Below are 26,388 nucleotides of genomic sequence, written 5' to 3'. Positions count from 1 at the left end.
GACCTTTTACCATAAGCTCCAGGGGCTGGATGGATAAATGCCGTATCTATCCTATAAGATGCCCAGGTTGTGTATTTAAATTAACTCCCTTCACGCTTATTACATGAACCAAAAACTATTGATGATAACACTAGTTTTGTGTAACCTACCGAAGTTCAAAAGGAAGGGCTCACAAAGAGTTATTAAAAACACAGCCGGGTGACTTAGGTGTGATGGTATAAAAAAATTGATTGAAATGATGTTAACAGCAATTTATTAAAAACGCATTTACACTTTATACACCCTTCATACTAGATGAATACCATGAAGACAGCAGTATACGTCCTCACAGTTTCGACGAATGCAGCAAGGACGCGGTCAAATTCTTAAAAAATGCTTAACTCAAGTTCATACTACATCCTCACTGCGTCCAAGCTAGGCATTCACTGAGTCACACATGTTCAAAATACTTTCTTAAGGTGCGCATCTTCTAGCACATACCACATCCAATGCGTTCTGAATACGCGCACACCATGTCCACTGCTTTCTTTGTACGTTCTTACTATGACCAGGAAGATTGCACTATGCGCTTACCAAGTGCTTATCACGTCCTCATTACATTCTTGTGACTAAAATTTATTTGTAAATGCGATAGTGATGGAATTACCATGTTCTATTTATAGCTGGCCCCTAACCCTTTCCTACCTGTCTGACTAATATTCAACCCCCAACCACACATTATTTTTTTAGGCCGAATTATGGTTTATTGCAAATATTCAGAAGTTTCATTATTTTTGTAATTAGGTTTGCCAAATTGTTTGAACAACTTTCTCCCCCAAAACAATTTTGTAACAATGTTTTACAATACATCCAATAGATAATTGTTATTTTACAACAAAGACATCCATTTATCTCAAAGAAGCCTCATAGCGATAATCAACTTTAATTTTGCTCAGGGAAGCCAAAATTTTACTTGAATTCTGCAATGAATGTGGAAGAAATTTCCCAACCAGCAGACCAACTGTCAATCAAAGACAAATATATCAGATAAGAGCAATAGAGGGCTAAATGACATGACTGCTCATAGTGGCATATTTCATTCATCCATGAAACATACAAAATGCAAAAGCAGAAGCAGGTTGGATTGATTTATGCTCAATAAGCATTTTAGGTATTCCTTTTATTATCTTCAAACAAACAAGAGCCGTCCAAATATATTAGGGCAAGTTCTATTGCATCTAAGATTTAATTGGAAGCCAGATTATGTATTTCCAAATAAGTTTATTTACTTCTCAAATAAACCTTTTCCATTTTCACGATTCAATAAAGTTCGTAAATACAAACATGGTGGCTGCAGATTTTATAATTTTTTTCATTGCATCCTATCCAAGGACTATTAGTGATATTAAGTTTTTCCATCCCCAGATTTTTCTCGTATTTTTTTGCCTGCATCCTTTCATTGCTAGCATCCTATACACAGTGGTTTATGGTACTGAGCAGAAACCCTTTTTTTCTATTTATAGTAACAATGGCCTTGACCTTGACCCCTGGCATACCCCAAATGCAATTCCAAGGTACGTCTCCACATAAACCTGCTATACATACCAAGTTTTCATCACTATATTTCACTCCTAACCCGGAACCGTTTCTCTATTTAAGTTAAAGAGACCTTTCAGAGCCTGGATAATCAAAATGCAATCCCAAGGTCAGTTTCCATGTCAACTTGCTACATACCCTGTTTTCATCACTATATTTCACTCCTAACGCATAACTATTTCTCTATTTTTAGGTAAAAGTGACCTTGACCCTAGATAATCAAAATGCAATCCCAAGGTCAGTTTCAATGTCAGCTTGCTACATACCAAGTTTTCATCACTATATTTCACTCCTAACTGGAAACCGTTTCTCTATTTTAAGTCAAAGTGACCTTGACCCTAGATAATCAAAATGCAATCCCAAGGTCAGTTTCCATGTCAGCTTGCTACATACCAAGTTTTCATCACTATATTTCACTCCTAACTGGAAACCGTTTCTCTATTTTTAGTCAAAGTGACCTTGACCCTAGATAATCAAAATGCTATCCCAAGGTCAGTTTCCATGTCAGCTTGCTACATACCAAGTTTTCATCACTATGTTTCACTCCTAACTGGGAACCGTTTCTCTATTTTTAGTCAAAGTGACCTTGACCCTAGCTAATCAAAATGCTATCCCAAGGTCAGTTTCCATGTCAGCTTGCTACATACCAAGTTTTCATCACTATATTTCACTCCAAACTGGGAACCGTTTCTCTTTTTTTAGTCAAAGTGACCTTGACCCTAGATAATCAAAATGCTATCCAAAGGTCAGTTTCCATGTGAGCTTGTTACATACAAAGTTTTTCATCACAATAATTCACCTCTTACTGGGAACCATTTCCCTATATTTAGTAACTGTGACCTTGACCCTTACATAAACCAAATGCAACCCCAAGGTATGTATCCATATGTGAGTTTGCTAAAGCATATCAATTCTCATCACTGTAATTTATACTATAATAAGCCTAATTAGTTAAAAACCTTGTTAAAATTTCACATACAATATTGGCTTAAATAATTAAACATAATTAAGTTAAAATATCAATTTTGGCCCTTTCTTTAAAATGAGTCCTCAGTCTGAAGTTTGACAGACCCAAGAAACCCCATGAAAAAGATGATGTAGAACATCAAAACCTCAAAAAGACAACTGCTATCAAAATCCTTGAAAAATGTTATCCTAGTCAGAATGGAAGATTAACTTGGAACTGGCAGAATTTTTGACAGGTAGTCAATGAGAAGATGGTTGATTCAGAGCACTGATATAAGAACACAGGCATGTTCTAAGCAGCTCACCATTGATTTCTGCTGTGCATGTCTGCAAAATCTATTTATTTCCTCAACTGGGATGATTAGAACATGCAGGGGAAATTTATGTAACAAGAAAATGCCCAGGCCTTGTATCATAATGAGTTAATGGTTCCATAAGAGAGTGTCATAACTCAGGGGGTATTCTGGCTCCTTTTGTAGGGGCCGGAGATCGCCCCCAGTCCCATTAATGCTATTCATATGGCCAGAAAAAGATCTTAATCATTTCATTTTTAAATATTTTTTTACAATTCCCTAAAGCTGCACTCTCACACATTGACTGAGTTTAGACACTTCCTTTATTTATTTATTTTCAAGGTCAGCCAATAATGCCTTCACTTCAGTCATATGAGATAAAGCCCCTGTCACACCTAGCTGTGCTGCCACTGTGATTGCATGGCGTTTTTAAATTTCTCAGAGCGCCAGTGAAATTGATATTTTTCATGAAGTTGACGATGTCACTCAGCAGCGTTCTCATGGCTACCTTTGCGTTTCTACAGAGCTCCATCGTGTTCTACCTCAATCCAACAGAGTTCTAGTTGGCGATTGTCTGCGCTCTTATGATGCTATCACGGCGCTTCCATTGTGTGCATCGAGTTGTCATGGCATGGGCACTGCATGTGCACTGTGCTTCCACAGCGCTGACACACTGCGGTGATGGTGTGTTGTTTTGCACTGCAGTTGACACCATACTGTAACCATCTGCCTTCGTCCAGCCAATGGTCAAACCCAAAGCCTCCTAAGCCTTGGGGCCCTCCTCCGCCTTTGTCTCAGAATGAGATCCAAAGTGTCGAGATCATCCTGGATCTGCTGGACCAGCATATAGGCCAGCAGTACCCCTGTTTGCTGTTGTAAATCAGCTATGGTGAAATAGATGTTTATTTATTTTGTTGGGTTGATTCTTTGCATGCAAATGCCGTTGGGCATGAAAGAAGCGCATCCGAAGCATATGATCGCTGTAGCAGCTCCTTACAAAAGTTGTAAGAGTGCAGTTAGAAAAACAAAACTCCCTGTAAGTGTTGTAAACGCACTGTATATAAGTGCAATAGAGATTAAATGGCTCATTCACAGACAAAAAAGAAAAAAACTGTCAAAATGTTCAATCTGTGAGAGTGCAACTTTAAAAGGGGGAAAATCAACGCCCATGATGATTGGTATTTCAACAGTTCTGACACACGCACAAATGTAATATTTCAAACCTTTTCCAAATGGTTAGGTTTTAATATTGATTCACTTGGCAACCAATTTCCAAAATTGAAGAAAAATGCCATATTTTAAAATAATTGAGAGGGCTGTTCCCAAAAACAGCTGGAAAAAAACCTTACAACATTTTAAACAATGAAATAAGACGGAAGTTCAAAAAACAATTGATTTACCCAATCCGACTTGCTAGGAAACTCATTACAAATGGACTTCCATTGCCACGAACAATGAGCTTAATTTGAGCTTAATTTTACAGAAATTCCAGGTTTGGAACAATTAATACCGAAACAAATCATTACCATTGATTGCTATCAGCCATTTGTAATTGTCAATCGAAATCCTTTCTATATTAGGAATGGCTTCGTTAAGCAAATCGGCTATAATAATGCAATTAAAATGATAAAATGCACTGATAGGCAATATTAGATTTGAGATTGAATATCAAATGCATGCTATAAAATGATCAGTTGTTTTCAACAGTCCACAATCATGCAGCGTTATTTTCTGTTAAAGCTGACACGATTAAGTTCACAATCAAATTTACCCCAAAGGCTTGAAATAAACCACGGCATACCCAATACAGAACAGTGTCCTTTTTTTGGCAAAGTATTTTTCAATCCAAATGAAGATGAATATATAACCCCCCTTCAACACCAATCAGTACCAAATACCCTGAATCGTAGACCTGTAACAGTATAACAGTGGTCCGAATTAGCACAAGCCCGCAAGCCTTGCACTGACAAAATGTTCGGGCTTGCTCAAATTCTAAATTTTATATAGCAGGGCTTGTTAAAAAAATTGATACTCAGCAATAGTATAAGAATTTGGGCTTGTTCATCCAAGTCTAATTTCGATGACTGGTATTAAATGATTTTGAGAATATTTTGCCCAAAAGTGCCTCTTTCAGAACATCTGTCCTCAGCTATTTTTTATTGAAAAGAAAATCTCTGATGTATGACGCAACGTACATCAGTAGAAGTGCCCATGTTATTTTTTTATGAATTGTTCATGAATCATTCATGTCCTAATTAGCTTTTAAATGAACTGTTCATGAACCTGATGGATGAACTATTCATGAACGTTAAATGGCCGCAAGAAATCATGAAAAGATGAGATCATGAACCATTCATGAACTAAGCAGCCACAAAGTATTCATGAATGGTTCATGACTTCATGGGTGGCCATTTAATATAACCTTGAATCATGAATAATTTATGATTTCTATTCATGGGTAAATCAAAAATATTTCATAAATGTATATGTTAATGATATCTTCTAAAACTGAGTTAGTCAAATTATCAATATTAGTATTAGTTAATTGTAGTATCTTTAAGTTTTTATCAATTGCTGGTGAAGTGTATTATTACATAAATAATTATAATTCCTCAGAGTAAAGTCATTTTAAGTTTAACTGCTTAATTGAAATTACTACTTGATCTTCTTTCAGCGTAGTTATATAAATATAAAGACTGCTGGCATTGAAACTGTCAAAATACATCAGAGGTTGTTTTCGCTGGAAAATGGCTGACGTGTTTCGAATGATAATGCCTTGTCTTAAGGTTCATTTCTTGAGTCCTGAGTACCCGGTAAAAACCCTCTGAATATCGTACAGAGGGGTTCAGCCTCGGAAATGCTATCTCTCCCTGCTGTGTATGATCTCATAGAGGGGTTTAGCCTCTGAAATGCTATCTCTCCCTGCTGTGTATGATCTCACAGAGGGGTTTAGCCTCTGAAATGCTATCTCTTCCTGCTGTGTATGATCTCACAGAGGGGTTCAGCCTCTGAAATGCTATCTCTCCCTGCTGTGTATGATCTCACAGAGGGGTTTAGCCTCTGAAATGCTATCTCTCCCTGCTGTGTATGATCTCACAGAGGGGTTCAGCCTCTGAAATGCTATCTCTCCCTGCTGTGTATGATCTCACAGAGGGGTTCAGCCTCTGAAATGCTATCTCTCCCTGCTGTGTATGATCTCACAGAGGGGTTCAGCCTCTGAAATGCTATCTCTCCCTGCTGTGTATGATCTCACAGAGGGGTTAAGCCTCTGAAATGCTATCTCTCCCTGCTGTGTATGATCTCACAGAGGGGTTAAGCCTCTGAAATGCTATCTCTCCCTGCTGTGTATGATCTAGAACTTGGCCTTGACTATGAATTTGAAAAAATTGATGATGTCACTTCCAGACCACTGGGAGTCCCTGACTGTCTGTCATGGTGGGTGAAATTGAAAAGGATCTAAGTGACATTTAATAAGAAACCAGACTGGACATTTTCCCTTTCACTCACTGCAGATCCATTCACAAGTCCCAAGCAAATTAAAACGCAGCGTCATGAAAAGCTTCGCTATATTTGCATCTTTTCTTCGCTCAAGCTGCGCCTTTTCTAAATGTTATAAAAAGCTTCCCAAAAGCTGTTGTTTTTCCGAAAGCTTGCAAAGACTGTGTTTGAATTACCAAATCACAACTGCCATCACAAAAACAGGCAAAGGTCGAGTCTCCAAGGATGGCGTGTGTGTGTCTTCTTGTTCATGTCAAATCCTTCCAGTTTAGTGGTAGAGAGAAAAGACAATTAAAGGGACACTCTTATTTAAAATCAATACAGTGTATAAACATGTGTATAACAAACATAAATTTTGACTGACAAACCTTTAACTTCTCACTAAATAATGCATTTATGGAAAATATTAATAGTTGATAATCACAATATTGTAACCCTGTATTTAATAGTTAAAAACATGAAATTTTTAAATGATTGGTGAGTGCTAAAAGATTGACTCTGATCTACTATCGTCTCATGTGGTAGGAATTATGTGTTTTCTGCACATTTCTTTCAAATTAAACGGTATCCTTCATAAGAACCATTTTTTTTTTACATTTATTCATCCTTTTTGGTATTCACAACACTTAATGTATTAATTGTGGTAAATCTTATTTAGGAGTACCATCTTTAAGGAAGGTGAACTTCATGAAATCAGCCAGACAGTGATGTAATACCTATTTAGTAAAAAAATGCATCCCCCCACCCATTTACATTGGCAAAAAAAAGATCAAAGTTGGTTAAATGTCAAGATATATTGCGTATTGAAAAATCATCAAACAGCGAGCTGTTTATGTCCATGCAATCAGCCATTATAGATCCATAACTGCATTCAGAGAATCTAGGGCAAGAATCAAATAAAAAATGGTCAGTATTTGAGAAACAATATCAGCCCATGAACTGCATGTCATATAATTATACAATGTATTTCACGGAATTTTGAATGAAGGTTTTTTGATCGAAAATTGCAACTTTCCCAGTAAAAAGAAGACATGGAGCACCTTCATAGCTATAGAAACAATGATAAGGAGTTCATGATTATTATACAGACAGATCGTACCAGAGATCAAGTTCATGATCTGGATTGTCAGTTACAAATAACCCAAGACAATAAGTTGGCCAGGTGGAGTCAGTTATGCTTTGGCAACAAAATGATAATTGACACTAATAACTGCAAGAATCTGTACCAAGTTTGATAGAAATCTGTAAGTAGAAAGATTTTCATGAGCATCTGAATCATTCTTGCTTATTAGCAATGTGTGACTATAGTTCTTCCATATTCAAACCCAAAACATGAAACCTGCAACAATGCACCAATTGAGAATGATGCATGTAACATGTTACTATATGCAATATCAAAGACGAAACAGTTTAAAAATATTTTAGAATAATTTTGTAGATAATGTGTACATGTAGTCTGGGTCATTTCTTCAAGACTCCTAGGAGCAATTTTGTTCCTAGATTTTGTTCCTAGGAGCCATTTTGTTGTGGGAGGGGGGGGGGATTGGTTTGATTTTACAATATAACTTACATGCATGTTTTCCAGTTGCTGCTGCACAAATTCGGTCCTTGACGACTGACTGTCACCACTCACTGAGAAAGATCCAATATACTGAAATAAACAAAAAGAAAAATTACCACTTCATCGGAAACCCTTATATAAGGTTTTCTTGATTATCACGCCAAGCATCCGATATATATTCATCTTCTGATATCCCCCTTTCAGTCTTATACCTTTCCTCCCATCAGATACCCTGCTCCTGTTTTCAAAAACCCTGTCTGATACCCCTCTCTGTATGATACCCTTCCCTGTCTTATACCCCTCCTTGCCTGATACCTCTCCTCACTGCCTGATACCCCTCTCTGTCTGATAACCCTCATCCATGTATGATACCCCTCCCCCCCTGTCTGAGTGACCCTTCCTCTCCATCTAATACCTCTCTCCATCTGATACCTTTCTCCATCGCATACCCCTTCTCTCTATCTGAAACCCCTCTCTGTCTGGTACACCTCCTCCCTGTCTTATAGCCCTCTTCTCTCTCTGAAACCCCTCTTTGTCTGATATCCCTCATCCATGTCTGATACCTCTCCCCTCTGTCTGATACCACTCTCTGTCTAATACCTCTCCCTGTCCGATACCACTTTCTGTCTGATAGCTCTCCCCTCTGTCTGATACCCCCCTCCGTCTGATACCCCCTCCCTGTCTGATACCTCTCCCCTCTGTCTGATACCTGTCTCTATCTGATATCCCTCTCTGTCTGGTAACTCCCCTCTGTCTGATACCACTCTCTGTCTGATACCTCTACCCACTGTCTGATACCCCATCCCTGTCTGATAGTTTTCCCCTCTGTCTGATAACCCTCTCTGTCTGATACCCCTCTCCATCTGATACCACTCTCTGTCTGATACCTCTTCCCTCTGTCTGATACCCCCTCTTCTGTCTGATACCTCTCCCCTCTGTCTGAAACCACCCTTTTCTGCCTGAAACCACCCTTTTCTGCCTGATACCCCTCTCTGTTTAATACCCCTCTCTCTGTTTGATACCCTCTCTCTGTTTGATTCCCCTCCCTGTTTGATATCCCTCTCTGTCTGATACCCTCTCTGTTTGATACCCTATCTCTATTTGATACCCTTCTGTCTGATACCCCTCTCTGTTTGATTCTCCTCTCTGTCTGATACCCTCTCTTTTTGATACCCCACTCTCTGTTTGCTACCCCTGCTGTCTGGTACCCCTCTCTGTCTGATAACCCTCTCTGCATGATACCCCTCTCTGTTTGGTACCCCCTCTCTGTCTGAAACACCTCTCTGTCTGATACCCTCTCTGTTTGATACCCCACCCTGTGTTTGCTACCCCTCTCTGTCTGATACCCCTCTCTGTTTGATACCCCTCTCTGTTTAATACACCCCCGCTGTCTGGTTACCCTCTCTGTATTATACCCCTCTCTGTCTGAAACCCCTCTCTGTCTGATACCCCTCTCTGTTTGATACCCCTCTCTGTTTGATACCCTCTCTGTCTGATACTCCTCTCTGTTTGACACCCCTCTCTGTCTGATAACCCCTCTCTGTCTGATAACCCCTCTATGTCTGATACCCCTCTCTGTCTGATAACCCCTCTATGTCTGGTAACCCTCTCTGTATTATACCCCTCTCTGTCTGAAACCCCTCTCTGTCTGATACCCCTCTCTGTTTGATACCCCTCTCTGTTTGATTCACCTCTCTGTCTGATACACCTCTCTGTTTGATATCCCCCTCTGTTTGATACCCCTCTCTGTCTGATACCCCTCTCTGTTTGATACCCCTCTCTGTCTGATACCCCTCTCTGTTTGATACCCCTCTCTGTTAGATTCCCTTCTCTGTCTGATACCCCTCTCTGTTTGATACCCCTCTCTGTTTAATACCTCCTCTCTGTCTGATACCCCTATCTGTTTGATACCCCTCTCTGTTTGATACCCCCTCTTTGTTTGATACCCTCTCTGTCTGATACCCCCTTTTTTGTCTGTTACCCCTCTCTGTCTGATATTACTTTCTGTCTGATACCCCTCTCTGTTTGATACCCCTCCCTGTGTGATACCCCTCTCTGTCAGATACCCCACTTTTTCTAAAGCCCCTATCTGACTAAAACCCCTAGCTAGCTTAAACTAGCTCTCTGTCTGAAACCCTTTTCTGTTGGATACCCCTTTCTGTCTGTAACCCTTTATGTCTGAAACCCCTCTCTGTCTGTAACCTGTCTCTGTCTGATACCCCTCCTCCACATTCAACACCCCTTATCACATTCAAATATTCCTTTTGTGTGAGCTTTAATATTTTAGCATTTAACTTTATTGTAAAAAAAACCCATTTCATTTTGTCATCAGTGAGGTGTTTTCAATTCTCAGTGCTATCGTTATTCGAGTTCAAACATACGGGCCAGGCAGATTGCTTTTTCAGGATAATTTTGCAGGATGCACTGTTTAAGGCATGTGCAAAAGTACCAGCAGTTAAGGTTCCAATATTCAGGCTTTGTACGATAAAAGTGCAATAGCCAATGGATTATATTTTCAGAAAACGAGAAGAGTTTGGTAACATCAATAAGCATTAATATTTGTGCACCACAAGCTTCATTATGTTTACATAATATATTTGCCAGTAAAACTGCGGTTGTTCAAACAAGCCGTTGTTGAAGAACCCGCGGTCAATTGAGGTCAGAGCTTGGTCCCGAACATTTTTCCTTCTCTTTTCATATAAAATATACATACATGTACGCTGCCTCGAAACCTAAATTAGTCGAGGAGTCGAGCACAATAGTAGGTCCCAATTACACAAATCATGCACAAAACCTTATGCCTTCCTCGAGGTCATAATTTCACCAACCCCCCCCCCCCCCCCCCCAAAAAAAATTAAAAAAACAATTGCTAAATTGTAAAAATTGCAAGGACAGTTGAAAGGCAATTTGATAAGGTGTGAAAAAACGTTTACGCATGACCAATTGCAGTTGATAAGGGCATTGAGTAGATAATTAAGAGAAGTTAGTGAAGCTTTTTGTAAATATAAACATTTATATTTATTCATTTATTGTTATTTCTTTTACATTTTACATTTAGTTTATATACATTCAGTATACGGCAGCCTTGAACATATGAGCGATTTCCAATTAACTCAACACATAATCGATGTCTTAGTAAACAGTTGGTTTGACGACATCAAACTTAAAATACACTGATGCATGATATTTCATTACAGACTGGAAAATTTAAACTCGGTTTTTAAACATCGATTCCCTCGAGGTTTTGGCTTGGTCCCCATGCAGCTTCCTCAAGCGGTCTCAGTTTTACTGTATATCAAAATATGACTGACAGAATCAGACTTAGCTAAAGCATTAATTTCGGTACTTTAATTCAAAAATATTTGTATACACAACAATTTATAGGGTCTTGCTCATGTTTTGCAAAATGTACTTTCTTTTTTTATGAATATAAAGTGTGGCAATTCATTAGGAGTGTTAAAACTAAGATACTGACAGCAGGAACCCTTCAGCAAATGTTTATATTTGCTCAAATATTATCTTCGAAGACCACAATTTCAAATACCATAACACCAACATGTCATTTAGTGCATGATTTGTCTTTTGTAATTGGTTGATTGACATTATCAGGTGATGTTATCAATGTTTTCTTAAAACCTCAAAATATTCATAACTGGAGTGGGTTCGCACTCAACAAAAAAAACAAAATATTTTTTTATACTTCAATTGATTTTTTTTTCTGTAATTTTGATATCAAAGAATAAAATAATTATAAGATTAGTGTTTTCAGATGCATTACCGTGAACACGGCCCTATATTTAGTCTGTGCTTTGAAGAGGAAAAATTGAGCCCAAAGCTGATGAGCAAGTCCATTTAAACAACAGTTTTTGAGGGTCTTTTTAACTTAAATTTTACTTAATTTTAATTCACAGTGTTTAAAACACTGTTTACAAATTTAAACAAATATAGGACCATTACATGTTTGGCTGATCAAATTTTACGTTTCGATTCAGACATATTTTTTTGGGACAAGCAATTGTTATCTTTCAGCTTTAAATTGCAGGCATGTGTCCCACTGAGAGCAATAGTATCCATGTATTTTTTTTACAATTTCTGGACCCATACATGTACAAGAACATTATTTTTTCCATTGATCTGATTTTTTTCATTTTTGCAAAAAAATTGACAAGAATGGTACAAACGTTATCTTTTTTATTATTTTTTTTATTATTCAAATGTTTACAAAACAATCCATTATATTTGTTTTATGTTCAATATATTTTTTCAATAAAAACTAATTATTTCACTTATGTTTTGATAAAAAATAAAAAAAGGGTGAAAAAAAAGTCTGATAACTTTTTTTGGAGAGAGAATAAAAAATCACTCATCTTGCAAATGTATGCATGATGTCTGCAACGAAAAACAACAAAATCGAAAAAAGATCATGGCAAAGCAGCTGGACATATTAGTTCATCGCAATTATGCAATAAAAACGAAGTATAAATAGAACCCAGACATGCAAATGCATATATTATCCTGGTATCATCTAGCCGATTTTATAAGACAAATCTGTATCATTCTCAAACAAAAAATGTTTCGATATTTTTGTGGGCATGGAATTCGGAGAAATTAATCACATGCTTTGGAACAATTCCCACAGCTTCCTGATAATCAAAACTGTGGTAAAGACATTGTAAACGCTTGCTAAATCTTGCAGAATTACCAGCAGATCATCATCTTATTCTTTATATGTCTGTCTTAAAAGTCTTTTACAAGAACACCGCTTTAATAAGTGAAAGTTTTTCTCCGTCAATCAAGGGGCATTTTTGACAGCTCAGGGGCTCAGCCCCTGGGGCCCTATTCAACAAGATGATTTTAAAATTTCAGTAAACCTTATGATGCATTAAAGAGTGGTAAATCTTTGAAACACTTTTTGAGCAAATGCCGATGTTTTAATGTTGGTTTGAATGCAGACACTGACATTGTCATACCCCGTAGCCTTGATGTCATCAACATCCTCAGCATCATTGAGCAAGAACTTCAACTCCATAGTCTTTCAAAACATTCAAATGAAACTTGGTATAAAAACAATACCCTTGTGCATATGTAAAGCAAGGCGTTTACTCAAAAGCCTTTAAAGAAATTGAAATGAAACTTGGTGTAGCAACAATATCCTCATATTAAGCAAGGCCATGATCTAAAAGTCACGAATGAGCGGTATGAATAAATTGTGGGAAAATTAAAAGAACTTAAATTGCTCAAGTCAATTATATTGTTCAAACAGAATAAATTTCAGAGTCTGCAGTGATCAATAATCGCTCCAAGTGATTGCATGTCGAAGGCATTTTCTAGGAAAAACCTGAGAAACTGGCATGCTTATGTTACCAGCATGAAGCCTTGCAGGAATCAATGAACTACACGCCCCCCCCCCCCTTCCCCCCTGCCGCCTATATCAGATCAATCACGACCTAGAACTTAGAAGACATTTACATATGTTTTTGTTGGTTTCCCTAATTTGCCTATTGTTATACTACGATCATAAACATAATGCATTACTGTAACAGCTATCACAGTGGTGATAAATAACCCCAGAGGCGCTGTCTGTGGATGGTTACAGGAATAATATGTTTTGGAATAATAATAACAACATGAGCATTTGTATGTTTTGTGATTCATTAAATAAAAGAGCTTTTACAGACCATTTTTCACTATGCCAAGGGCCATAACTCTGGTTAGCCCAAGTGGAATGTGATGTGGAATAGCAGGTGCCCGTAACAGCCCAACTAAAATGACTAACATTCTTATAAATTTTCTTGGGTGTGAATACAAAAAAAATTACTTTTGGTACTACAATTGTGACTTGAAGTTATTTTGAACATTCTTTACTAATTCAAGGGCCATAACTCTTGTAAGACCTAGAGAACTGAAAATGTGAAAGAAATGGCACAACAGCCCTTTCTGACCAATACACAGGTCTGTGAAGTTGGCATGTGCGTATATGTGCAATTATCAGCGGACCAGATTGCCAAAGCTTATTAGGACTAGGAACAATATAAACGGGAATATTCTGAAAGTCATTGACCAGACTATTAGTCAGGTTGAAGATGTAGATAGTCAACGACACCATGTATTAACAAAGCAACCCAAACAAAGGTATAATTAGCCATTAGACAGATAACATCTGCAATCAAACAATTTAAAACTTAATCACACAAAGAAGCATATTTCTGAAGTCAGTGACACTTATTATATATATATTGTTTTTTGTGATGGAGTCATCCTTATATATTAACCTATGGCTAACAGTGTCTGTCTTAGCAATTAAGATATTTTCTGAAGTCAATGACATTACCATGTGGTCACCTTGTCCCAATGGACCAAACAGATAGAAACTTACAATCAGTGCCCCCTATATGGAATAATGGCAGAAAGATAGTGCAAAGGACAGCCACAATGATAGTTTCGCTAGCCAACATCGGGGTCATTGAACCTGCAGATATCAAAATGGTACTACCAGCTGACAGAACCAGGATTTGACATTAAAGGGGGCATACATGTAACTTAGGGGCGTAACCTTGTGACCTGCACCCCTCCCTCAGAACCGAAATTTATCTGGTTGAAAGTGATATGGCAGGAGGTTTTGGGGGTATGCCCCTGAAAATGAAAAGGACGATTTTAGGGGAGGCGCGCACCAGGTGCTCCTCCCTGGATCCGCTTGTGACTACCAGGCAATGTGGTCATCCCAAACTGCATGACAAGAAAGGTAGGTGAATGGCCACACTGACAGTATCACTATTGCCATCACCATGGGTCATTGAACCTGAAGATACGAAAACTCAACAATGCAATGTGGTCATCCTAGCCCTGTGGATGACATGGAACAAGAGATTGAACTGGCTAGCAGACTTACCAAGTGCTTCCTACACATAGATGCAAGCATAAAAGAAGAAAGATAGGTGAATGGCCACATTTACTGAGTATCTGACAAGTCACCATTATGGGTCATTGAACTTGCAGATATCCAGATATAAGTTCCAGATACACAGAGCAATTTCCTCTAAATTGTTTATGGATAAACAAATTTCTAGCAAATTAGACCCTCACAGAATCTGTTCAGTTCTTGTGTTACAACTGCATCAGAAACTGTAACAGAATCATGGGCCCACACTCCAGAGAATGGAACATTCAGGTGATGCCTTTCACTAGAACAGATTAAGGAATAATGTTTATTGTCTTGACAGAAAGTGTTTAATGCCTCATGGATAATCCCTCACCCCTTCTAATCCATTTCTCACATCTGCTTCTGAATGCCATGGACAATAAGCTAGGAAAATCTTATTATAATCAATAGTTTCAAATAAAGCAGTTTCATTGGTGCCAAATGGGGACCTCTTTGGAATCTAAGCCAATGAAATGCAGTCTATATTTATAAGATCTAAAACATTACATCATAGTTAAAGGAACTAGACACCAACTGATACAATTGCAAGAAAAAAGGAAATTGTCAAAAACTTACATAATATTGATATTGTTTTGTACAAGGCATTGAACATCCATTGATCACATTGGCTACAAGACAGTGTATCTTTCGCAGTTTAAGCGTATAATTCGAAATTTATTTGGTTTGTCTACGAAAAAATACCAGTAAATTTTAAAATAGCGTCAGTTTAAGTTTATGTAATATTTATAAATAGCCAACATACTCAGGTTTCCCAGTTAACAGTGTGTATTATATATTTAGCATGTGAAAGTCACGTGATTAAATCACGTGACTTTCACATGCTAAATATATAATACACACTGTTAACTGGGAAACCTGAGTGTTGGCTATTTATAAATATTCTTTTAATTATGTTATTAAGTGTTGTACTATCAGTGTCATACTGTTTTTGCTGATTTTGGGACCATCTGGTGTCTAGTCCCTTTAATAATTTAGAAAACTTTCGATGAAAATGACCAACAAAGTTACAGAAATTAACATGTAGCCCTTTAATGATTTTTTAAAGTGGCACATTTGGCAGTTTGTGCATAAAAGTTATTGTTTATTTTCACTTTCCTCAATATAACTAAGTTGGCAGCCAGGTGCCTGGTTAATGCCAACTTAATGGTTTAGTTAATCCTGAATAAATAATTAAAATGCTCAGGGTTGGCAAATGAATAATAAATGTATATTTATGTAATTACTTACTTAAGTGTTAAAGCTGCACTCTCACAGATTTCCCATTTTTAACTTTTTTATTTTTTGTCTTTGAAAGAGCAAATTTTTGCGTAGACAAAAAATCAAACCGTAGATTTTCATATTACCGTTTCAAAATCAATGTTTTATGGCCTAAACCGTTATTAACGGTTTGAGAAATACGCATTAAATTCAAATTTTTGAACTTAAATATAAAAATCTGCGATCTAATTTTTGTCAGCTGTCTAATTTAACTGGTTTCCATGGATTTTAGTAAAAATTGGCTCATTCCAAGATTTTTTTTTAAAAAGTTGTCAAAACGTTCAATCTGTGTGAGTGCAGGCTTTAATTTGCCTATACAGCAAATTTAAATGCATGAAAAGAGGAATTACAATGCAGCTCTTCAAAGTGTATCCAAACCACCTTGGAACTACTCATATAGATAAGCAGGTAAAAAAAGTCACAAAACTGATACAGGAATGTCTCATTGATGACAATCAAATTGTAATCCGAGTTCCAAACAAGCCCATAATCCCTGCCCTTAGGTAAAATGCTTTACCGGGCTTGCTGAAATTCTGGATTTTATTCAGCAGGGTTTGTTAATAATGTTGATGCCAAGCATGAGTGTTGGATTTCGGGCTTAATTGTTCACCCAAGGTCTTATTTCAATGACTGGTACCGTAAACATTTTTGAACATAGGTCTGACTTGAATTTCAAGAATAGGGGCACGCAGTGACCCTATAATGATCAATAGTCAATAAAAAAAATCCAAATCCAAAGATCTGTACAAAGATGATCGGTCTTAATTTGAGCTTTTTTTCTCAATATTGAATGAGGACACCATATCGATCATCTAACGATATAAATTCTAGGACGCACCAGGGAACAGCTCATAATATGCTTACACTGAAAGTGCATTAAATGTACATAAAAACAGAATTGGAGCATTTGTTTCTTATGGGGCATTGATTTTTGTGATGCCTAATTTTGAAACATTTTAGACGTTATTATAAAAGCAGTCTGATAGATGTACATAAGCCAACTGCCTGAATCCAGTGGTAAGAAATTGTGTTTAGGGCAAGTACTTTTCTTAAGCAGCTCACCCGATCAGTTAAGTCTACAGTTTGGTTTCATCATAAACAGGGCACATTTTGGCTTCTATCTAATCAGGACAAAAGGGAGAGTACATTATTGCAACTCAACCCCATCTGTGCAGGCTTCTGCCTGATCTGTGCAGGCCCAAACACTGGCAATGACACATTTTGGCTTCTGCCTGATCTGTGCAGGCCCAAACACTGGCAATGACACATTTTGGCTTCTGCCTGATCTGTGCAGGCCCAAACACTGGCAATGACACATTTTGGCTTCTGCCTGATCTGTGCAGGCCCAAACACTGGCAATGACACATTTTGGCTTCTGCCGGATCTGTGCAGGCCCAAACACTGGCAATGACACATTTTGGCTTCTGCCGGATCTGTGCAGGCCCAAACAGACAAGGGCACATTTTGGCTTCTGCCTGATCTGTGCTGGCCCGAACAGACAAGGGCACATTTTGGCTTCTGCTTGACCTGTGCAGGCCCAAACACTGGCAATGACACATTTTGGCTTCTGCCTGATCTGTGCAGGCCCAAACACTGGCAATGACACATTTTGGCTTCTGCCTGATCTGTGCAGGCCCAAACACTGGCAATGACACATTTTGGCTTCTGCCTGATCTGTGCAGGCCCAAACACTGGCAATGACACATTTTGGTTTCTGCCGGATCTGTGCAGGCCCAAACACTGGCAATGACACATTTTGGCTTCTGCCGGATCTGTGCAGGCCCAAACACTGGCAATGACACATTTTGGCTTCTGCCGGATCTGTGCAGGCCCGAACAGACAAGGGCACATTTTGGCTTCTGCCTGATCTGTGCTGGCCCAAACAGACAAGGGCACATTTTGGCTTCTGCCTGATCTGTGCTGGCCCGAACAGACAAGGGCACATTTTGGCTTCTGCCTGATCTGTGCTGGCCCAAACACTGGCAATGACACATTTTGGCTTCTGCCTGATCTGTGCAGGCCCAAACACTGGCAATGACACATTTTGGCGTCTGATCTGTGCAGGCCCAAACACTGGCAATGACACATTTTGGCTTCTGCCGGATCTGTGCAGGCCCAAACACTGGCAATGACACATTTTGGCTTCTGCCTGATCTGTGCTGGCCCAAACACTGGCAATGACACATTTTGGCTTCTGCCTGATCTGTGCAGGCCCAAACACTGGCAATGACACATTTTGGCTTCTGCCGGATCTGTGCAGGCCCAAACACTGGCAATGACACATTTTGGCTTCTGCTGGATCTGTGCAGGCCCAAACACTGGCAATGACACATTTTGGCTTCTGCCGGATCTGTGCAGGCCCAAACACTGGCAATGACACATTTTGGCTTCTGCCGGATCTGTGCAGGCCCAAACACTGGCAATGCCCTGAGCGGGCACCGTCCAAAAACGATTTGTCACCTTCAGCCACTACTGTTTATAAACGGAATGAAATAATTTAATCTATCTTTATTTTGCTCATTTCATTCATTTTTTTCTCGGCAAAAATCAGTAGAATATTTTTTGGTGTGGCCTTACATTAAATTCAATAAATATTGATTGCAGGTATTACAGATATTACAAATCTGTTTTACCTAATAACCTCAAAATATGAATGACTCAATGAAGTGGATAATAATTACACTCCGATGAACTATTGACATTTGATTAAACATAGAAAGTGTTTTTACTGATACTGTTCATTCAATGTATAACAGAGGTTTTCATAAAGAAGTACTGTTTTAATGAAGTAAAAACTATTCTGATTCAATAATTTATGAGAAATGTCAAATTTTACAAAGTTGAGGTAATACTTGATTTAAAAAGGCAAGACTTGAAAAACGGAATTTGACACCTTCAATTTTATGCCTGATTCAGCAGTTATTTTTCCTCTCAACAAAATTAAAAAAATATAAAAATAAAAACAGAAATTTTGAACTTTTGTGAAAATTGAACATGTTCTATCATCGGGAATGGGGCAAATTTGGATAAAAATTCATTAATATTAAAGTCTTAAAAAAAATTAAAAATAAAAAGTTTGACCTATGGACCACAAGATATAAATGGTTTGTTTGGCATTTGCCAACCAACCCACCAAAATACCAGTAACCAAAAAGATTTTTGACCCTATTTTCAGTGGTTTTTAAATTTCGGAAATAAGGGGATAGGTCATTTTAAAAATATATCCTCACCAAACATATACCTACCCACACTTAAATACGATGATAAGGGAAACACCTAACATTTCATTTATTTACTGTGGCCTAAGGGTAATTTCAAAAATATTTGTTTTTCTTGAGGCCAATAAAAAATACCTTCTGGTTCGGGTGACCCGATCTTAACCTAATTAATGGGCACTTAGGTCCTACTGTGTTTATAGTCGGTAAAAATAAAATATAAAAAACATGCTTTTTTTAAGTGTGTGTTTTAATATGTAGTTTAAAAACTTTTAAAGCTTCATCACACATAACGTTCTGATACAAAGCCTTGAAAAAAAAGCCTACCTACCTTACCTGTTTTTTGAAAAGGTGTAACCCTAACCAAACCATATTTCGTTTGGCCTGATCATGATATGACAGGAATACAAACATCAAAGAAAATACTTTCTAATGCAGTGAAAATCATAAAAATAATATTTTTGCAAATGATAATATTTTGACAAGTGAGGGGAATAATTATTTAGGAATGTCATTGAATCTTCGTAAAAATCAATTCACTAGATCTTATCAGCAAGTTAAAAAATCTTAATAATCAACACTGTCACACTTGTGTCTTTTTAAAACATAGATTTAAAGTGTACAATGCTTCTAATATGATTTGTTTTAACAAATTTAGGAAATATTGAAAATATCATACAAAACATGTTTATTTATAGAATGTTCAATGTCATTAAAAACAAGTCCAATTATTAGAAGTTTGTTCTATATCATTCAAAACAAGTTCATTTATAGTTTGTCCAATATCATTAAAAACAAGTCATATTATATATATATATAAATAAGTTTTCCCACTCCTTATGACTTTGCCACACTTTATTTCATCATACAAAAAAGTGAATTTCACAAAACACTGTTCAGGGTATGACACAATATATACTTGGATCAGGAGTTTTATTTTACTCCATAAAAGCAATGAACGTGATTGGGGGCAGTCTTTTTGAGATACCGTAAATGTCATATTAAACTTGCTCGGCGCATGTCACTTTCACCACCCAGCATGCTTAAAATAAGAAACATTTTTCCGTATTCCGTAAACTGTTAAAATCAAATAAATTCCATGATCGGTCATGTATAATGATAAAAAAGGTTCATACCAAATTGTATTTTTTGCCCTGCCGGTATTGATTGTGTTTTGAAAATAAGCTATATCAATTGATGTAATCAATTCTCTAGTAACTAAAGAAATAAATGCAAGCATGCAAGTCCCGCTGCACTGGTAAAAATAATGTTTTCCAGGGTTGCTCAAATTCAGGATTTTTTTATACAGAACGGCTTGTTCATTTTTTTTGCAAGCTCTTATATATAAGGATATTGGCTTGTTAATCCAAAAGTTTAATTTTCTTGACTGCAGTAGTATGTACAATATCATCTTTATTGCAAGGAGCTAACATTCTGAACAGCATTAAATGTGTTTTTGTCCACAAACTTTGTATAAAAAACAAAATCATGACATGCCTGGAGAATGAGTGGAAATAAATTTGATGTCAATTTTGCGAGAAGATAATTGCATCTGGCAGATGGTGAATTGAAATACCTAGATAGTAGTTACAAGTATAATTATATGCATCTATGTTGCATCTTATTTTTATTGTAAGTATCACCTGTAATGAATTCAGTCCTGGGAAAATATGCATACTCACTTACTGTTACAATAAAACCATGGGTCTGAGGCCATGCAAAATTAATTATAAGCTTACCAGACAAACTTTAAAAAATGGGTAAGGGAGTGCAGGATCGTTTTGTTAATTTCAAAAATTATTTTTTTACATAAACTGAAGCCATATATGCACTTAAAATGTGGGATAGTGACACATGAAGCTGTTGAATAACCAAATACATAATTTTAACATAATTTCTTGAAAGCATTTCTCCCAAAAATTATTCTTATTTCGGCTAAAAAAGGAAGAAAATTAGTATATGCAAATTTATTTTAGCTCGATTGTGACGAAAGCTCAGCTTATAGAATCACTCTCGAGTCCGTTTCCTGGGCGGAAACCAGTACTGTGTCCGAGAGGCTATGAGTAAGTACCCCTGATGGGGATCGAACACACAACCTCTTGAGAGGCGGACACCTATACCACTAGACCACTCTCACCCTTAAGTTCATGGAATAAAAAAATGTGGCACAGTTATGAAATTATTTCCAAATGGGATGATACCAAAGATTAGTTTTATTTGGCCTAAGTAAGCAATCAAGAGAATGTAAGAATCCATTGTTGTAGGAATCAAGGTTTTATTGTCTAACATATCTGTTGGTACTTCAGTATTCCCACCATTTTTGCATTCAGGAACCCTTTAGTATCCATTTTTTAGAATCTGCTAAAAATGTTTCGCTACAAGCACAATTCTTAGTGGAATATGACTCCATGTAAAAGTTCAATCAGTTACAGACATCAAAATAAGACTTTTGAATGAACAGGCTAAAATTCTTACAACAATGCTTGGCATAAAAGAAATCAACAAGCCGTGCTATATAAATCCAGACATTGCGCAAACCCAGAAAGCATTTTATTTCAACCACTGATCACTACCGGCTACAGCAAGTAAAAACAGATAAAAATAATGATTTAAAAAAGGTCATCATATTCAAATCATACAATCTAATCATTTTACTATCAGAGAATTCCTTAGTATTTTGCAGAAACAGAGTCCTCAGGGCAAGTTGGGATATTTTAATTGTTTGAACTCAAAAATTGAATTTTTGAAAAGGTATCAAAAAAATTGGCCACTTTACGAATTTAAGTTTTAACAGTAAATTTTAAATTACTTTTTCACCGTAAATTTTCACTATGAAAATAAGCTGTTTGGTCTTTCAATCATGGCCACATGGTTATGAAGAATGCTTGAATCTTATAGTTTTATCACAGAAATGGCAAATATTTAGGTTTCGACAAACAACAGAGACAAGGCCAAGGCTATGACAATATCATTGTCAAAAATTTAGACTTAATTAAGTAATTCTATTATTCATAATCACTTTACTGAAACTTGAAAGGATTTGGGATGTCAAAATTCATAGAGAAATCCTATTATCATTATTTGAAATAAAAAATACCTTGACTCATTTCTGGAAAAGAAAAAATCAGACGAAAAACTAGTAGGCTTTGATGAAAATTAATAATACACTAATGTACTAAAATGTTTCACTGACTAAGTAAGTACTGTACAGTATGTGTCTTATTAAAAAATAATAATAAAGGATATTTGATAACAGAAGACCATCAAAAACCATTAACTTAAGTTCATAGCAACACAATTTAAATTACCTCTGCATTTCTTATTGCTGTTGTTGGATCTTCTGTGTCCATATTAACCGTTTTTAGCCGAAAACATGCACCATCCGGTAACTCATCCACTTTAAAATCCTCGGACAGTTGTCCCACATCGCTCTCCGACTTTCTCGACTCGCGTTCTGCATGTTTAGCCGTCTTTTCTTCAAATTCCTTCTGATCTAGTTGATCAATAGTCTTTTTAGCTCGTCCTAAGTACATTTTTCCAAATAAAATTCCGTTTAAGATTAAATGCAAACAAGTTTCATAGCATCATATCCAGCATCCATTCGCCTTATTCCAGAAGCCCATAATGCTTTGCGACAAAGGTGACTTCCGGTTTATTTCCGCATTCAATTTCCTAGTTATCGATACGAGTGAAAGGAAGAGCATACTTGGCAAAATAGATCGATAGGTGAGTAAAACATGTTAGGAACATCAGGTTATACATTCTTCTATAAATATCTACCGTTTTTTGTAAATGTCAATGAAGTTTTCGACGTTTATACCCAACTTCAGTACACATTTAAGTGGGTGGGGTAAAATAACAAATATAATGGTAAAGACTTCCATAGTAGTTCTCAAAGACTTCAAATACATATTGGTTGTTATGAAGTATGCATTCAATTGTGGTTTGTTGAGTTTGTTATTAAATTAAATGAATGATATGTTGCAATTAGTGTGAAATTGTTAAAATCTGCAACTTCAAAACAGTCAAGTAAATGAAGCTTAAATGTGATTAAGAAGGGCATTTAAATACTGACTGCTGTACTGTATGTAAACAAATATGCAGGTCTTAAAATAACAGCTTATTAATATTTACTAGTAAATTGTAACTATTTAAATATCTGACTGATATTAAAGCTGCACTCCCACAGATTAAACATTTTGACAACTGTTTTTTTTTGTCTTCGACTGCCAATTTATGCAAACGTGCAAGAAAACCAGTAATATAAGACTGCTGACAAAACATTGGATCGCAGATTTTCATTTTTAAGTAAATAAAATAATTTTTAATGCATTTTTCTTAAACCGTTAGTAACGCTTTTAAAATTAGCCATAAAATAATAATTTTTAAATGGAGATATGAAAATCGGTGATCTGATTTTTTTTGTCAGCAGGCTTATATCACTCGTTTGCAGATATTTACGCAGAAATTGCCTCTTTCCAAGACAAAAAATAAAAAAAAGTTGTCAAAACGGTATATCTGTGTGAGAGTGCAGCTTTAACAGTTCAGAGTCTTTTATATTTTTATTTTTTCTGGCTAAGTTGGATGATGATAAAACTATTTATTTTATTTCAGAGATGTCCATTCTGGATGTTTGATTTTCTTCAGTTGATGCTCAACAGGAGTAGGCAGTTGATACCATTGATCTGATAGCACCTGCTATATCAGTGGTTTTACAAGAAAAATTTGTGCAAAACACAAGAGACGGAATCGGTTCAAGAAAGAGATAAAATAAATGAAGTGTGTCAATATGAATGAAAACTTTCCTTGACTGCAAGGACTAAAGGAATGCACACAAGTGACATAAATTCAAATGTTTGGTACAAAAAGTAGACATTTAGAACTTAAAATTATGACACAGGATGTGAAACAACACTTTATAGCCGATAACAGTCGAACAAGAGATTTTTCAAAAAGAAGCAAGATGTGGTTTTTTAACCCTTGGCAAATGAACCTTTAAAGGGATTATTGCATACCAAGGACAATTTATTGTTATTGAATTGTATCATGTTTAATGTTATTATTAAATTGTAAAAAATACCGTTGTTATTAATATGATTGTCTATGATCTTTTTATTCCAATGACTGTGTAAACTCCCATGGTTAATATTAAAAAGACATAAAATCGAGTTAACGTTTGTGGGCAATAACTAGCCATCCGGTTAACTTAGTTTGTATGAGCACCGTGCTTTTTCTGGCAGCCCTTGGTTCGAGCTTTTTCCTATCATGTTACTTTAGTATTGTTATAGTCAATAAGCCTAGGTGAATATTTTCTTGGCCCAAATTCAAACAGCCTTGAGATTTAAATGAAACTTGGTACACATGCAAATTTCCAGAAACAATAGGCTCATGTCCAGCATGATCATACATAATATTTCAAGACTCTCTCAATGATTCAATACATCTGCTCCTATGTATTTTAATTTTCATAACTGAAATTGTTCATCATTGTAAATACAGTGCTCAAGTTTAAAGCTGCATTTTCAGACTGACCATTTTGACAAAAAATGTCTGAAAACCAGTGATATAAGATTGCTGATGGAAGATCAGAAAACAATTTTACAGAATTATCTTGACCGTTTTTACAAAAAAATGTCTGAAAACCAGTGATAAAAGATTGCTGATAGAAGATCAGATAACATTTGTACGTATCTTTGTTTGAAAATGGATATATTTATGGTTAAAAAGCGTTTCTAACGCTTTAAGAAAATGGAGTCTTTTGACAGTGTTTCAAACAACTGAGATCTGTTATTTTGTGAATCATCTTATATGACTGACTGAATTGAAGGCAATGATATCAAAATCAGTTAATCTGTAAGATTGCAGTTTTAAAGGTGCATGTCCCTAAAGGTCAATTGGCAGGAGATCTCATCAAATTTAATGAAGAATAATACATTTAATGATGCAATTCAACTTATTCATTTTGATGAGAATCAGCATTTAAAGAAGTTACCATGAGCTCTGATTTTTTGCTGTGCTTTTTTTATGACAAATTTATCATTTCTGTAGAAAATGTCTGACACTATCATACAAATTGTAGCAAAAGAAACAAAAAATGGTTGTACAGAATTAATGTTTATTTAAATATCTATAAAAAGAGTTGTTCATATAATAAAACATTATGATGCACATTGTAAATGTAAAACATAACTAAAGTACAAGGACATAAAAAAATATTTAATTTTATATATTTATATGATTTTTGAATAATAATATTTCTTATGATAACAATAATAATAATAAGTGTTGAATACTAAGCACTTAACATATGAATATCAATAATAACAGTCAAAAAACAACAGTTCAACCAACAAAAGAGATCCAAAAAGTACTAGCAATGGGAATCAAACCAATATGACCCAACAGTGATTCAAATAACACTAGTTGTCTATCACACATTCTGTCCAACAAGCAGTCCAAACAACACTGGTGGTCCAACCAACACTTCCAGTCCAACCATTTATAATTGTTCAACCAACACGTATGGTCCATCCAATATAGCGGCCCAGTAAGCAATAGATGCCAAACCAACAATAGCATGTCAGGTACTAGCTGTCCATCACGTTGCTACCAATCTAGCAGCCCAACCAATTGTAGTGATGTTCTTCATTGAAAGTAATGATCTCAGAAGGTAACATCAGCATATTTGAATCATATCTGTAAAGAAAGGAATGGAACATAAAAAGCATATTGTTATAAAAAAGTAAGTTAATCTCAGACTTATTTATGAATGTGTTTTAAGACAATCTGGAACCCGATTTAATTCCAGGCCTGGGGGTATGCGACTAGTCCGGTGGCCATCATAATATTTGAAAATAAATCATTCAGAAGACTACACAGGTGACAGCATGACATAATTACTCTTAAGTAAAATGTTTATTACATAGTAATAAAATACACACAGCAGTATAAATATCATAATTTATATTGATGATGATTTATTTATGTTCATTCAAAAGACAATTAGTTATACCTGGTATATGTACATACAGATTCCTCATTAGATTATGACTGTCAGATAGTAAAACAGACTAATGTATTATT

At 36.3% G+C, this 26,388-nt stretch overlaps 1 protein-coding gene across 2 annotated transcripts in view; it reads right to left on the bottom strand.

Annotated features, from left to right (window-relative positions):
- LOC128202800 (uncharacterized) overlaps positions 1-22,914 on the bottom strand; it is an 82,053-nt gene extending 59,139 nt beyond the window's left edge. For both annotated transcript variants that reach the window (XM_052903939.1, XM_052903940.1), the window contains exons 1-2: positions 22,614-22,914; positions 7,903-7,983 (exon numbers count right to left, since the gene is read on the bottom strand). In XM_052903939.1, the coding sequence (XP_052759899.1) occupies positions 7,903-7,983; positions 22,614-22,838 (306 nt within the window). In that variant the 5' untranslated portion in view covers positions 22,839-22,914. The remainder of the gene's footprint in view (positions 1-7,902; positions 7,984-22,613) is intronic.
- Positions 22,915-26,388: the final 3,474 nt, after the last annotated feature.

The sequence above is a fragment of the Mya arenaria genome, chromosome 9 (assembly GCF_026914265.1).
Source record: "Mya arenaria isolate MELC-2E11 chromosome 9, ASM2691426v1".
NCBI lineage: Eukaryota > Metazoa > Mollusca > Bivalvia > Myida > Myidae > Mya > Mya arenaria.
Note: the sequence above shows the minus strand (reverse complement) of the source record. Positions and strands in the feature narration are given on the sequence as shown.